This window comes from Haliaeetus albicilla, chromosome 2, assembly GCF_947461875.1.
Source record: "Haliaeetus albicilla chromosome 2, bHalAlb1.1, whole genome shotgun sequence".
NCBI classification, from domain to species: domain Eukaryota; kingdom Metazoa; phylum Chordata; class Aves; order Accipitriformes; family Accipitridae; genus Haliaeetus; species Haliaeetus albicilla.
The window spans coordinates 33,077,559-33,093,092 of NC_091484.1; the positions used below are offsets into that span (position 1 = coordinate 33,077,559).

The window sequence follows — 15,534 nt, forward strand, 5'->3', positions numbered from 1 at the left end:
TCCAGCTCTCTGCAGTTCATTTACTTCCTTGTTGAGCAAGCCCCCCACTGAGAGTGAGGGTTAATTCACAAATAGCCTGTCAAACCTAGGAGAAACCCATTCCAAGGAGAAATGACAGGTCTAGTCTTATCACAATTTGCTGCCACTCTTAACACATGTACAGTAACTTTGGTACACAGATAAAAAAATCGGCTATAGACATGCCAGAGGAGGCTTCTGTGTGTCTGTGTGGCTTGTGGTCCACCGATACGCCCAGCCTCCTGCACAGAGGGCTGGTAGGCTGCCACTGTGATTCTGATGAACAGTGAAAGGCACTCTGCTCTTCCATTCCCGATTTGAGTTTTGCTGTAGAGACCTGGGACCTGCTGTCTTTCATGCTGCCTAAAGTCTGCTGACAGTTTCACATGCACCAGCCCTCCTTCTAGCTTCAAGGAGGAATGTCAGTGCAGAGTGGTTACTCAGTAAGAAAAAGTAAGATTGGAAGTCAGTCCAAATTGAAATGACTAAATGTTTCAAAGGGTTCAGAAAGTAAAATCAGTTTTAGCAGTAGGTTCTGATGCAAATCACAACAGAGAAAGAAGGCTGAGAGGACTCAATGGGTTTTTTGAAATCTGCCCTGGGCTCCAAAGTTTTCACATCTGTCTTGGTCTATAGTTCATACCAGCAATACTATAATACAGGATTTTCTTCTGTTTCTTAGCAGTTCTTCATAAATAAAACTAGACCACAGAAGTAAACAGAGGTAAGGGAGGGCTTGGTCTGGGCTGACCGAATTTTAAAAGCTGTTATTGTTGACCTAGGGCTATGCAGAGGTGCATATTCTCTGTCAAAACTATCCCAACTGTGCTATTACATCCATATTATGCTAAGAACAGATCAGTATGTGCTGTTTCAAGCTGCAATCAATTACTTAATCCCAGGTTTCGAGGTGCTATCCAGATCTGTGTAGAACATCGTTAGAAGTATATTAAAGTATTCTTCATTCAATAGCGTCATCTTCTAGTTCTCTGAGGTCTTTTGGCCTAAGGTACTCTCCTCCATCTCCTGTCATTGTGTCATCACGTACCACAGGTGCAATCTGCCGTACCTGGGCAGCTACTAGAACAAAGTAATTACATGCTCTGTTACCTTTCCACAAATATCCCAGCTTGAACTGCATGGACAATACTCCTGAACCGGGGTTTTTCCTCCGTCCTTTTGAGCATCATCCCCATTTGCCGTGTGAAGGTAGAAGCCAACCAGTCCCGGACCTCCGAGGGCACAGAGTCAGACTGGATGTCACTGAGCTCATCTTCTGTGTCCAGTAAACGCCTAGAAGGGGGAGGGAAAAGATGGGTAAACAGACTTCCTTGGAGAGCATTGCAACATTATTAACAAAAAAGAAACTCACATATATTCTAATTAAAGCAGTTGCTAAATGTCTTTGGTTTGTCAGCCCTAATGGAACACACTTGCACAAGTCTTCAACAGATTGCTTATCCTCTTGTATAGTTAAATGTCAGATTGTGAAACTCACTACTAGGCCAACAAACAAGAAGTATCAGCCTTCTGAAGCACAACTACATAATCACCCATTGACTTATCTTCAGCTCGTCAGTATTCCTGACCTTTCTGCCCTTCAGAGCTTATTTACAGACATGTCTAACTTCACAGTTAGTATCATACAGTCTTCTCCTTTCTCATTCTGGTCATATGAAGTGACTCTACAAGTGCATTTAGCACTGGCGAAATGGCATATAACAGAAAGGGGAACTCCTCTGCAATGTCTTACCAGTCTACCTCTATCATAATCTGGAGTAAAAATTTTTTTAATTTCAAAGACTTGATACAAGTGAAAAGATTTAACACTATTCAAAAGGAATAGAGGAGTAGGAATTTAGAAACTTTCAGAAAAAGCAGGACAAAATTATTATGAAAAAATTTCTCCAAGAGAATATGTATTAAATTTATGATTGCTTTTGATCTCCTCCCCTGCCCCAGAAAACTTAAAGAAGCTTTTAGACCAAGGATTGAAGATCTGCTCTACACAGAATACAGTATTTTAATGATTAAAAACATATTATCTGTGAGTAATAAATCTTGGCTAAAACAACTTTCCCAACTGACGTGTAAATTACAATTCTGCGTTGTTAGTACTAGATATAAGAAGAATGCTGATGTCTGTAGTTAACTCACCTAGTTTCGTCAATGTATACTGACTCAAGAACAGTCGCAGCATATTCCAAATTTTTCTTTAGGTCTACAACTGAAGCTTCCCCTCTCTCTAACTGCTTTACCAAAGACCGCAATCTAGAGAAAAGGAAAACAGAAACCTGATTAGTACAAACAGAAATTGGTTTGAGAGTGAGCATCAGTTCAAAACTGGATTCGTCATGAGACCTAGCATACATGACTGGCAGGTGAAAACTTTTGGAAGTCTACAAGGTTCCTTAAGCCATATATAAGAAATCAACAAAAATAACTTTTCAAAGATCATCACAATGATGTCAGGCAAACGTCACATTATATTTAGGCTCAAATAAGTCAGCAAGTTATGACTGTCCCCTACTCATACTGAAATAAATTAAAATAGAAATCACCTAGAATTTAACACAGTAGCTAGGAGAGGGAAATTTCATTCCAGCCATAAGAAAGGAAGTAACTTCTTGAGTAGTATCTGTTGACAAATGTCAGCCATTTATGATGATTGGTGTACACATACGCAAAATTGTGTTAAGAGTATATTTAGAAATACCATTGCAGAAATACTGTACAAGGTTAGGAAATGCTATGATTTTCTTTAGATCAAGAGGCCACCTTTAGACTATACCATCTATATTAAACAGAACTCATGGAAGTGTTTTTATAAGGTTGTTATTATTATTATTGGCAGGGGGAACAGACTTTCTGAAAACAAAAATTTGTGCAGAAAATGTCTCCTGTGTCAAAGACAATTAATATATTTGTGCAATTTTCTTTTGTCTTTTCCTCTCCTTCAGTCTACTTTCTGTGGCAAATTAGAAAAACAAAAAAAGGAAGAAAGAGGAGAAGAAAATGTAAAAGTAGAGTAAAATCTAAATATTTTAAACAAGCCAAGAATATACATGCTTACAATTAGAAGAAAATTATCATTCCTTTAAAAGGACAATGGGATAAAGATTTGACATGTTAAAACATTTTTGTGACTGTCTTCATCCTTGTTAAACAGCAGTTAAATAAACATTCAAATATATATTTAACAGTGTAGCAGAAATAAGTTGTTAATTTGCCCTGTTCAAGATGCAAAAATGTAGCGGAGTAGTCATGTCACCTAAAATTTGTCTTCGACTTAGGAGACTACTCTTCCTCAGCTTTTTCCATAGTCCATGGAGAAAAATAAACTTTTCCACAAGGTAATTCAGAGGTAGAGCCCAATATAGGTGCCTGCTCTCACTTTATTAACCGTAGTGGAAGCCCAACCTCCTACAGTAGACACGTGCATGAAGTTCTTAAAATGAAGTGAGTATCTGTATTCCCTTGCTATCACAATGCCCCTGTGGCATCAGTGCTTTCAGAAGAAATCAAGTCTCCATGGGGCTGTATTTCATGGCAGAGCTGAGGAGCAGTCAGTCTACCCATGTGCACTGCACTAATAGCTCTTTGCAGCTGGGTTTCCTTCCCCCTCTCCTTTCCTCACATAAACGGTGAGGCTGTGGAGAACAAAAAATCTTAAAAAGTATTGTTCCTCTGCCTAGGTCACATAAATGCCACTCCTACTGACAGTGGTACTGCTGACACACAGCTACATATTTAGCTTTACAAAGAATCTTGAACAAGAAGTGGACCCTCCATCTCCAGGAGGATTAACTCATGCGCTTGTTGGCAGTTGAAAAACATAAGTATTGTTCAATACTTCATTCCCGATGTGAGAATGGAGATGGGAAGGTCAGTGATGCACAAATACACTGAACACAACTCTTCTCATCTCTGTAAACTAGGGGGAGAGCATTCAACTATGCCAGCACGTTTCCCTCCAATCTTGGAACCCAGCTCGGCGAATCCATAGAGCAACCCCAGCCCCACGGAAGCAGCAGCACGGCTCGGTGCTCCCGTACCCCTCTTCTGTGTAACTGCACCACCAGGTGTGAGCAGCAACACGCGTTTGATGAGCAGAGCTAGGAAGGGTGCTCCCCCACCTTTCAGGCTGATTCCAGCCCCAGGCAGTACACATGGAAGATGAATTCACATCCTCCATAGAGCCTAACCATTGATCTCTCCTATCCATTCCCAGCTTTTCTTGCCGATGCAGGAGGGGAGGACGAGGAAAAAGAGAAAAAACCAAAACAACTTCCACGTCCAAACAGTAAACATTGGTTCATATGCCTCCTCCTTCCTTGATCCCGTGTATTGGCAGTCCAGAGATGTGACCCCTTAACAAGTTACCAGAAACACTGTTTGTACACAAGCCACAGAAGTCAATATTGCAGGAGGAACATTATCTTTGGCTCTTCCTGACTTTTATGTCATTGAATTAAGTACCCGCAGCTCTATGCCACAAGTCATTCAAAATTCATGTTCAATAATAGCACAGTGAGTAACGGTTGCTTCATGGCACCAACATTCATCATCAAAGAAGATTATGCAGACTACTGCGTGCATCAATCATTTGGAAAAACACAAGTACAGTTGTTATAATAAAACCTTGTCACACGATCAGCCGCTCTCAGGTGAAAAAAAATTACATTGTCTTTGTCTTACCATCCATTATCTTTAACTATTTCTGATTCATTGAGTCACAGCAGCTGCTGCCAGTTACCTTTACTAAATAAGAGCCTGGTGATAGTTTGTCTTTAATGCATTTCATGTATCTCCATTTTTTTAAATAGTCCTAAATGCAATCATAAAGTTAAGGCCAGGCTGTCCCACTGAAGGGCATCCAGGCAAATTTATTAGCTGAAAAATTCTGTTTCAGGGTGGCTGAAGTAATTCTGGAATTCAATCAAATTCACCAAACCATTTTGACTGAAATAAAAACATTACCACAAACTTTCAACATGTTTTATTTTTAGGAGCTTGTATTAAAGCAATGGAAGCAGAGGGCAAGATGCTGACTTCCTATCTTTACCCCATAGACTAGTCATTGCAGCAGGTGAGTAGGGTTCAGTCACATACTGTTCCACAGGAAAATGCCGAGTCTGACAGGCTACTGACTAAAAGAAACATACTGATATAATTATCATAATCAACTTTAGGAACCCAGTTCATCATTTACTTTGCTTTTATTGTAACTGTCTGTTTTGTGTGAACAAAATGCTGTTTTCAACCAAAGAATGTTTTGTTCTGTTCTGTTTAAAAAAGTTCATTATAGACTGATCAAAACCTAAATTTCCCTTGTTTCTTTTCTTTTTTTCTCCTTTTCCTTTCAAGTTCAGAACTAAAAATTTGCAGAGCTCTACCAGTTCTAGTTCCACTGAAGCCCCTGGAGCTAGTTGTAGGAGAAACAGCCAATTCCTGTGCATTAGGAGATCCAAGGCCAGAAGGGAGCTGTTAACCATTTCTAATATTAAGCTGTCTTAAGACCATGACACGTGCCACAAGTGAGCCAGGCTGTAGGTCAGCCAAAAGTTTCTCAGATTACAGTCATCAGCACAGCAGTTACAAAGAACTGGTTAGTCACACAATATTAGCTCTAAATCTAGTTGTTTAATTATATTACGATACAGCTAATGCCTTTCTTAATGAGATTTCCAAGGGAAGCTATTCCTCCAGTTTGCAAATTCTCTGTGAACATGTGCCAAATATTATGGAAAAACTCTGAAAGCCTTTGTTCTACTCACAGTTATTTCACATTTTAGTCCTCAGAATAACCCCTTAACTGCCCAAAAGGAAAGCCTAGTCCTGGGCAACATCAGGCATTTTAACTTCCTATTACCCCACAGGGAGCTCAAGTAGGTGTAAAATCTTGGAAAAGGGCCAGTTCCAGAATACAGCCTGCCGCACTGCCCTTCCAAGGAAAATACCTGTATGCACGCACTGTAAAAACCCCTAAGAGTATCTGCAAATAATCCCACTGAATTCAGCAGAGCAATACATTTGTGTAAAGCAGCCGGGTTGGGCCCTCAGTGAAGGTGAGAGGTTATCCAAAGCATATGCTGTTCCACAGCCCCACTCCCGCTCTTTTTAATGTTTCCCTAAAGTACTAGCTATCATAAGATTCAGGGAGCTAGAAAGCAGAAGACTAGAAACTGGGCAGCTGAACTCAGTTCAGGAAAGTTACACAGCTTTCAGACCCAAAGCCACTCTAGATCCAAACTGAGTAACAGGAAAAAGTGAGGCTGTTTTCAGCGTGTTCTTGAAATGTAAAATTTCTGAGTAACTGCTCCAAGCATTCTCCTCTCTGTTATAAATAAAACAGTATCTGTGTACAAATATTTATCTCCTTAGCTAGAGGGCTTGCTTTTATGCTGTTGATTTTTTTTAAAAATAGCATTACATATCACTGCAGAGAAGATTAACACCACTGCAGTCTGAATACCAGTCAGCTTCAATTAACATGCAAGGCACACGTATTGTCTGAATACTTAGGGCAAGTTCCTTTAACTGGTGTAAAGTCGGCAAAGCTGCGTGGCTAGTCTCCACCTTTATTTTCAAAGCTTTATGACTGTGATTTGCCACACATTTTCAACAGTACAACTCAATCTTTTTCTCTGAGAATCATTCTCATACCATTGGCCTGGCTGAGGAAAAAACTACTTTGAATGCACATTAAAAATAAAAATTGAAATAAAAATTATCTAGTATCATTACAGATTACCAAGGATGGAATATTTATCCCTGTTTTAGTCTTGATATTAACAGCTAAACAGTTTGAAATTGACAGCTGAATACGATTAATATGTTGTTTCAACCGTGACAGCCTACTACCTGACAGGTGAGGTCTGTAAAAAGCAGAGCAATTTTTTTACTATAGCTGGGAAAAGAGGGCAAGCTATTGAACACAGCACTGCTAGAGCTGGTTAAGTACTCTCTTGAGACAATGTTCTTTCATCAATTGTCGCTAATTCTTTGAGATCAAAAGCTATTCACAAGCCTCTGCTAAGTCTGATACAACTTTCATTAAGAATGCTTGCAGTGGAATTTCATATCAAAACTGAGCCCTGCCCATGTAGTGAAGGCCCTCAGCAGAGAGGGGAAGCCTGGGCTGAAGTGACTGCCGCTTGGCCCCTTTTAACACATACTGAAATAGGAGACCCCAGAGCTCAGGTGATAGACTGAGGGAATCATCTTTGATCAGTCAGTCCTAAAGAACAGGCCAGTGGGAGAAAGGACTTACGCCCTAGACCAGAAGATCCTCATAAGTGGATGGATTATTTGCCTGGGTTGTGAGTTCAAAAGTTTGCTACAGATATGGGTTGGAAGAAATTATTCAAAGTTTCCTGTCTCCCATCTGAGGAAGAGGAGCAGAAGGTAGTTGTAGTCCACACCACACCAAAAAAGGTTTTTGATTTATCTTTCTGCAAAATATGAAAATGTTCTGAAAAACTTTAAGAGATCTGAGCAACATTAGAACTTCTCCCACCCTTGCTAATAGTGACACAGCTAGCTAAAATGAATTACTGTTTTCCTGCTGCAACCACCCCAGAAAATGTGTCATTCTTACTTCCTTTCAAAGATATACGTAGTTCATATGCACAAATAGAGAAAAACTTTTCGTAACACTAAATCGTTCCACAGCTACAGCTGACATACATGAGAATGTCCCTTCTCAATTCTTCTGTGAGAGTTTTTACTGATGTACCAGGTTTTACTGATGTACCAAGAACACATGGTACAAGAAAGTTTTGTACAGAGAATCAAATTTTATGGATGCCTGACAAAAATGTGTGTATGTAGCAACAAAACATCAGGTTTCATATCCTGAACGCTGGTTTCATATCCCAGGAGAGAATCTGTTCTTGCTATTCCTCAAGTTTCCAAAGCTTTGGAATCAACTTTCAAAATTTAAGTCAAAGTTTCCTTAAGCAGACAATATCCCATTGCATTTAGTGTAATTCTGACACCGCACTCCATGAACAAACAGTTTGGGGCTTCCCTGTAAACATAAAGGATCCTTTAACACATTCTGTAAGAAATCAGGTTTCCTCTCACAGCCTCCCCCTACTCTTGTGAAGTAACTTTGTGCTGTTCAGCCATCTTCTTCAGCCTCAAATGTCACCAACTTTCAGTAGAAGTGGGGATACTTGTAAAGGGTGTTGCAATTGCTTATTGGATAAGAATGCAAGCTACTACATCTATGTAAGAAACCATTTCTAATAGTCTTGCCATGATTAATGGTAAGATACACAAAATTTTCCCCCAAATATTGTCAGCATTAACTTCACTACGGGACACTCTATTCACAGTCCTGTTCATCATAGAAGTTCATGAGCAAAAACTGGCACACAGTAAGATTGATCCCAGTTATAATAAGGTCCTTCATGAGCTTTCTGCAGACAAAAAGAACGTCATTACAATTAGACACTAGTGAGGAACGCTTTCAGTTTCAGCAAATCCTTGTCACTCTGACTCTGGGGGCATGAATAAGAGGCACCTTCTGCTATCAGTCTGTGTTTATGTGGCTTTTGTTAGTCAAATTACCCTTACGTAATGAAAACCCAAGAGAATGATTTCAAAGACAACTCATTTGTGAGAACATTCTTTTGATAGCCAGCTCAAATTGCTTTTCCAAAAAAAAAATAAATAAATAGAATCAACCATAATTTTTAGAAATTAACAAAATAATAATCAGAAGCAGACCTGATTGTATAAATGCCATCTTCAGTTTACACACAGAAAAAGACCTGTTCCTACAGGCTGGAAAGACAAACATCTGCTGAACGGAAAGAAAACCCCGCCTTCTGATCTACAGTACATTCCTTACCCTTCTGTGGAAAACCACCATAATTACTAGTAGGAAATTCGTGAATAAGTTTGAGAAACAGATGTTCACTGTGCAGTGAACTATATTTCTACTCAAGAATTGCTACACAGAAATAGGCGTGCATCTGCTATCTCACTATAATGTATGAACTCAATAAATCTGATATTCTGGGGACGTATCAGAGTTAGACAGCACGTGCAGACCAGCTAAGCAGTGAGAGCATAAAAGGTCTGTCAGATGCCCCGTGACAGTATCCGTCCGCCTCCTAGGGTGTAACGAAACTGCAAAGCAAATGCACAGGATGTTTAACAGCGCCCAAAAGTATCCAGAGCAGACTGCATGTGGTTACGTGGCATAATGCACGTGTGCAGTAGTTTTAGTCAGCTGGGTGGAGAGCTGCCTCCACGGTTTGCGTAGCAGACCCTTTGATGCTGCATTCGACTAGTGGGTCGGTGGGAGGGTACAGCACACACAGGAAGTAACCCAGGAGCTCACCGTGTCTCTTCACCAGAGTCAGCAGGTATGATTCATTCCACAGTCTGACACATTGGAGTCTAAGGCTCTGCATATACCGCATGTGTGAACCACTGAGGAAAAGACAAACCTAGAATGTCAGCTCCAGCAGTAATCCTCAAAACACAACTGAAAACGGAGTAACTGGTAGCCTGTGACCCAATGGATTTGTATTAGGCTGGACAGTTATCTTCTGTCACTGCTTTTGTATAGAAAAATGCAAGTGACAACATCCAGAGAAGAAAAAACATGTGTTTGCAAGGAGCAATCACTGAAACACAGAGCATTGCTACACTGGCATTTTTCATCAGAAGAAATTACAAGCAATTTCCCAAGTAATTGTTTTGCCTTCCTCATGTTTCCTGAGATATCCTTCTTCCTTTGAATAAAAAAAAAAAATTAAAACATTGAAATAAACAAGTAATTTTTTATTATTTAGAAGCATGAAAATGCAACAATGATCAGTTCAGTGGCCTCGGCAGGATGGTGAATGGCTTGTTTCAACTCACCTTAAGTTAAATAAGCTTTTGACCACATTAACCAAATGTAAGTGAAATCATATATAGTTTATATTTTCACTTCACCATCATAAATTCCTTCATGCCTATTACAGGAAGGGAAGTTCTGTGCCCAAAACATTAGCAAACTTTGGCTTACTGGAGGATTTTCAGTGAAACAAAAGCCTAAGCAACTCACCAGCACCAAGTTCTTTGAATTACCCTTGTCTCCACCTCCTGCTACTGAAAACTTCTAAAGGGTGTGCTCTCCTCTCATGTGCAAACACCTTTCCCATTCTTGGGTTCTGAACTTTGGGAACTGAGTCAGAAAATATAAGCAGTAAAAAGCCTTAATGTGGGTAAAATTTTTATGTCAGAGTCTTTGGTGATGAGGTCATTAGAAGTCTTGGTCATGGGTCTTTTTTCATTCAAGTCAACTACCTCACCTAGCACTAACCTTTTATAGAAATCAGGCACACAGATGCTCATGGAAGTCACTGGAGATGGATAGCTAGGATAAACCACCTTCAAAAGCTGCCTGTCATATATTTCCTCAGGAAAGGGTGCACTGCCTTTCTGACGTGCCTTCCTTCCCCGACTAATGACAGAAATGAGCTAAAAGATGAGCTTAGGCAGTCATTGTGGTTTCGGACAGCTAAGATGCAGTGAGATGACTCTTTCCACTGAATAAATTGAGAGCTGAACGAGGGTAAATTTCAGATGTGGGAGAAAAAGAAAGGCTGCTATATTCTCTTTTAACAACTAGCCATCTTCTAACTGGTGTTTCCCAAAGTAAGCTTTCTTTTTGGCAGACTATTTCTTGGGACGCTAGTGTGAATTAATTTTGGGGGGAAACCACAGGATCACTGAATTTGTTGAAAATGAGATCCAAAGACAGCAAATGAAGTCTTCTGGAATTAAGCCCTTCCAAATCACTGGTGCCTTTTATAAAAAATGACCTCAGTTATAACATGTCAGCCACAAATCTAACAATTTTTAATTTGCATCTTTAAAAATAGGTACCTGAAATGAACCATCTAAATTTGCATTTGAGGCAACTAACACATACTATTAGTTTAGTATTGATGCATCCAAGGACGCATTCCCCTTTGTTTTACACAGACAAAATCTTTTTCTTTGAAACCACAATTATCACATTTCTGGGTCCTTGAACAAGGTCATTCTTCCAAATGATGCTAGCAGATTGCTTTGTGCAGATCTGAATGTCAGAGCTCCACGCTTACTCTTTACTTAATGCTCACTGCAGAGATCAGGGAGAAGTTCAACAGATAATTTCAAAATATTTCATTGTAACCTTAGTTCTCCCCCATCTGTTACCATTAAAATATCCACAGGCAGAAAATCTGCAATTATCTCATTCTTTCCAGTTCCTAAAATCAATTACTTTCCAGAGCAGCTTTTAGAAACCCACAGGGCAGTTAGGCAAGTGCAGATCTGAGTCCACATGCAGTGTGAAGTTCAGGCAGGAATGTCCCTGCCTGGTCTTCAGAAATGCCCACTAAGCAAAGGCAGAAGTCGTTCCCATTCTGCTTCCTTTCAGACCACCTTCAGCCATCAGCACTTCCCAAGACCCAGACGAAGACTACCTCTCACTTATACCCATCCCATCAGCTACGGCAAGAGACAGGTAGAGGTCAATGCCAAATTCCCATATGACCTCAACGCTCTTTGCTGGGTTTGGCAAACTTCTGCATACTCTAATGAAGCCCTAAGTCTCTCTAGATCCCTAAGGCAGCTGCCTGCTCTTGAAGTCATCATCACTGTCCACTTAGAGACAGGCCAGCTGATATTAGCCAAAGATTTTGTGCTATATATAAATCTGGATTTATAAAGCATTTTCTCATGAACGATACATTTTACACAGCTGCTAACTTAATTTTTTCTGTGATCAGAGGTAACTCATCGATAAAACATTTCAGATTTTGTTTTATTCTAAATTGGCATAAATGGCAAATACTCAGATTTCTGGTTAAAAACTTCAACTATTTCCTTTCTATTTAAAGGCTTATACACTTCCTTGGTAGATTTTGGATACTCAGGCACTGAGGCTTTTAGGCATGTTTAAGACATGGATCCTCACTTTTCTGCCTCTAATTTCCATTCAGGACAACATGTTTACCAGGAATATCACAGAACTAATTGCTTGACATTATTTACGCAGCTGATTCGCTGGTCTAAAAATCAGAAAAAATGAGCTGAGTCAGTACTAAAATTTTACTTAGCATCATATTAAAGCTCTGCTATGCACTTTTTGTAGCCTGAAGAAATCACTCTAAAAGTTCAGGAGTTCACCATGCTTCTCTGGTAATACTAGCATGTGCATTTGTTAGCTCAGATACTTGATATGCCTTTTCTCAATACACAATTTACTCTTTCAACAAATATTGTTAAAAACAAGCTGTTGTTCTGCTAAAGCCCACAAAGTTTGCATTAAACTGCAAAATCATTTCCCTCTTGGCAGCTGCAAGTTGGCCAGTTGGCCACTTGGCCACTTCTACAAAACAAGCCCATTCTTGCTACCCTTAATTATCTTTATTTTGAGGGAAGCATTCCCAAAGTCAGTAGTAACCATTACCTTGTCTTTCACTAAAGCCTGGAAAACCAAGGCCATTGCCAACTTTTAGCTACACATGATGAAGGTGTTGAGCTAGATATTTGCCATGCCAGGAATTTTTAACAACCTAAGCACTATCAGGAGAACCATAGTCTTTGCAGAGAAATGGCAAGAAGAGGGAATTACAAAATTAAAGCTGGAGGTTGCCAAGCCACAAATTGCAACAAAAAATAGTTCAGATAGGGTCCCAGTCATGGTTTTTTGGAATGCAAATGATTTGGAATAGTTCTCCACACAGTGGTCTTTACTGATATCCTGGTAGTTTGGACTTTGCACTGCAGACTGCTTCCTTGTCTACTTTAATTACCAGCCTGGCTAATAGATCCAGGTGTACCGTGGCTAATCACTACTAGCCTTTCAAACCTATATGTTTGCTAATATGCACAGGGACTGGACTTACCCAAAACCACAATCTGACTACTGTAGCACTGATGGTTAAAGTAAGTTTAGGTAAAAGCAAATTTCTGAGCCATGCTCATTTCTCCAAGACTACATGTCCTATTTAGAGATGAACTCAAAAAGGCTATGTGAGCATCCCAAGAAGTCTATCCTAAAAGTACATCATGCACTTTTGCTTGGTGGAATCTTACCTCCTTGTTTTAATTGCAATAACTCACCTGTCCTTAGCTGAGCCATAAAAAAGGAGTAAGAATGCCTGCTCCTACTGGTACAAATTACCAATTGCAAATGTTGTGGAAAAACCTCAAGAATCCATGAAATACATATTCAGCAACCTGACGGGTCAAAAGTGCAATCAGCCAAATTTGGAGAGCATGATTGGGAAATAAAGTCTTGGGGGAAAAGAAACTTTTGAAATCGATGGCTTGTTCATTGTACTACAAAACAGATTAGCAGGTAGAAATGAAGCAATGCGAAGTTTGCACTAAAAATTGTGAAAAGAAAGTTGCGTGCAGCTGACAAAATGGTAAATTGTAGGAAACACTTTTCATTCATGGCTGTTCATGAAAGAAGAAGAAAAAAAATCACCTGAGATTTCCTGCACGCCCTCAGTGGAATACAAACAAAGCACTTCAAAAACATCTGTTTGAAATAACCCAAGATTGGAAAGAGGAGCAGCACTAAAAATGTCTTTGAATAGTGATAATGAGAAAAAGATGCAACAAAGAACAACAGGAAACTTGTAAAGATCATTTAATAAAATCAACTTCTTATGCATATTATTATCGTGTTTACAAGAGCATATGTCTCCCATCTTCATTCCCTGCAAGCACTGTTGGATTCCACATGCCGTGCAGGAGTGTCATCGGGTTGCAGATATCTGCGGACCAATTAGCTTTGCTCTCCTGCTGTAGAGGCACTGAACACCTCAGCTGTACTCACTACTGCAATACCCAAATACCCTCCTGCCTCAGGCTCTGACTGAAGGAAGTATTAGCTCCCAAATGATCCTTTTGCAGATAAAAGTTTTCATATTTTTCTTGGTGAATTTCCATCCCTCAAATATTGCTAAACAGGCACAATAAATATGGATTAGCTTAAAGTCTTGGCACCGGTACTATCTTGTTTCTGCCTATCGTTCCCTTTCCTTCCTATTTTCCTCCCTCACCCTCAGTTTCAGCTCCACCATGACTAGTTGAAATTTCACTAGCAGCATCTCAGTGATTTGCTTTGCTTGACCTTCCTGAGGCCTATTTATGCATTATGTCAATAAGATTGCACAACAACATCAATAATGCAAAATGGGACAAACAGATACTGAAGCTGTCCAAAGCTGTTTTATTTTGCCATCCACTTCCTCAGATGATATAGCACTTAGATGGCCACAACACGGATACTGAGAGGTGCACTCTAGCTAAAAAGCTTCTGAGGATCTTCTGTCCAGTAAGGAAGAGCGAAAGCTTCACAAATACTGTGTCAAATGGCAACAGTGTGGCAGCATCAGAGGAAAGGAAAAGGAAAGGGAAGGGATGGGTACTGGGACAGCCAGTTGTTTCAAAACAATCATGCTAAGCACTACAGTGAATAAGAAGTTTGTGCAAGGTATTGAATTATCAAAGATCATTTTAATCTTCATCTAACAGACCAAAACTTTCGAAGGCATATCCAGCCTGCCTTTTCCCAGTTTTGTCCAATTTATGCTACTAGTGGTCATCATTCCAACCTTCCCTGCCACACCACATGCTAAGCACAGTGACTCAGAAACACCTCAAATCAGAGGTGGCAATGGCAGATCTGAACAGGACCCATGCTCTTATGGTTTTTCAGTAAGGTTTGGTTGAGCATCTGGAATGATGTTTACAAATTCTGCCCCAGTGTAAAACACAAAGGTAGGGCTCAAGCTATATAGAGTCTGTCTGTATTTGTTTTACACAATAAACTCCTCCAACTAAAGGTGAACACTGAAAATCTCTCATCTCCATTTTTGGCAAACCAGAACAGAAGACACCGTAATTAAGTCACCACTTACCTCAGTGAGGATAAAATAGTTTAGTCAAGCACTGGTTAAATGCAGCGAAACTGATACCAATCACTGCAAGTGAAGAATTATTCTAAGATGCAAAGAAAAGAACTTAAGAAAAGTTAAAGCTTAAGTTTTAAGAACTTAAAAATGCATTTTGAACCTGGAATGGAAGTGGGGGAAATGCACATCATCATCACATGGCTTTATACCTACAAAGCCATTTTTTCAACAATGATTTAGCATGAGCTGGGTTCTAGGCTGTAGCAGTCCTTTCAGGAGAAGATGCTGGTCTCTGACCCGAACAGGAAGGCTTTGTAGGTTTGAGGTATGAAAACCCTTAGGTTTCCCAGCAGACTTCACTCATCCCTTAAAAATCCTTAACCTTAACAGTAGAGTAATATTCTTGTATGCAATTAACTGGATCTAAAAGGATCCAAAATAAACATTCATGCTTGATTTCCCCTTGAGACAGCAATTCTGACTAACTAGTGAATTCACAGAATAATCAAACGCCTTTTGAGGGAAGAATAACAATAAAGTAAAAAGAATGATTAGTTTTAGCCTGAGTGATATCCTTTAAACACAGTTG

The 15,534-nt window shown here is 39.7% G+C and overlaps 1 protein-coding gene across 5 annotated transcripts in view; it reads right to left on the reverse strand.

Moving 5' to 3' along the window:
• Positions 1-15,534, reverse strand: part of PDE1C (phosphodiesterase 1C) — a 326,062-nt gene that overhangs the window by 89,619 nt on the left and 220,909 nt on the right. For all 5 annotated transcript variants that reach the window (XM_069770055.1, XM_069770081.1, XM_069770062.1 and 2 more), the window contains 2 exons: positions 2,176-2,289; positions 1,129-1,311 (listed from right to left, as the gene is read on the reverse strand). In XM_069770055.1, coding sequence (XP_069626156.1) covers positions 1,129-1,311; positions 2,176-2,289 — 297 coding nt within the window. The remainder of the gene's footprint in view (positions 1-1,128; positions 1,312-2,175; positions 2,290-15,534) is intronic.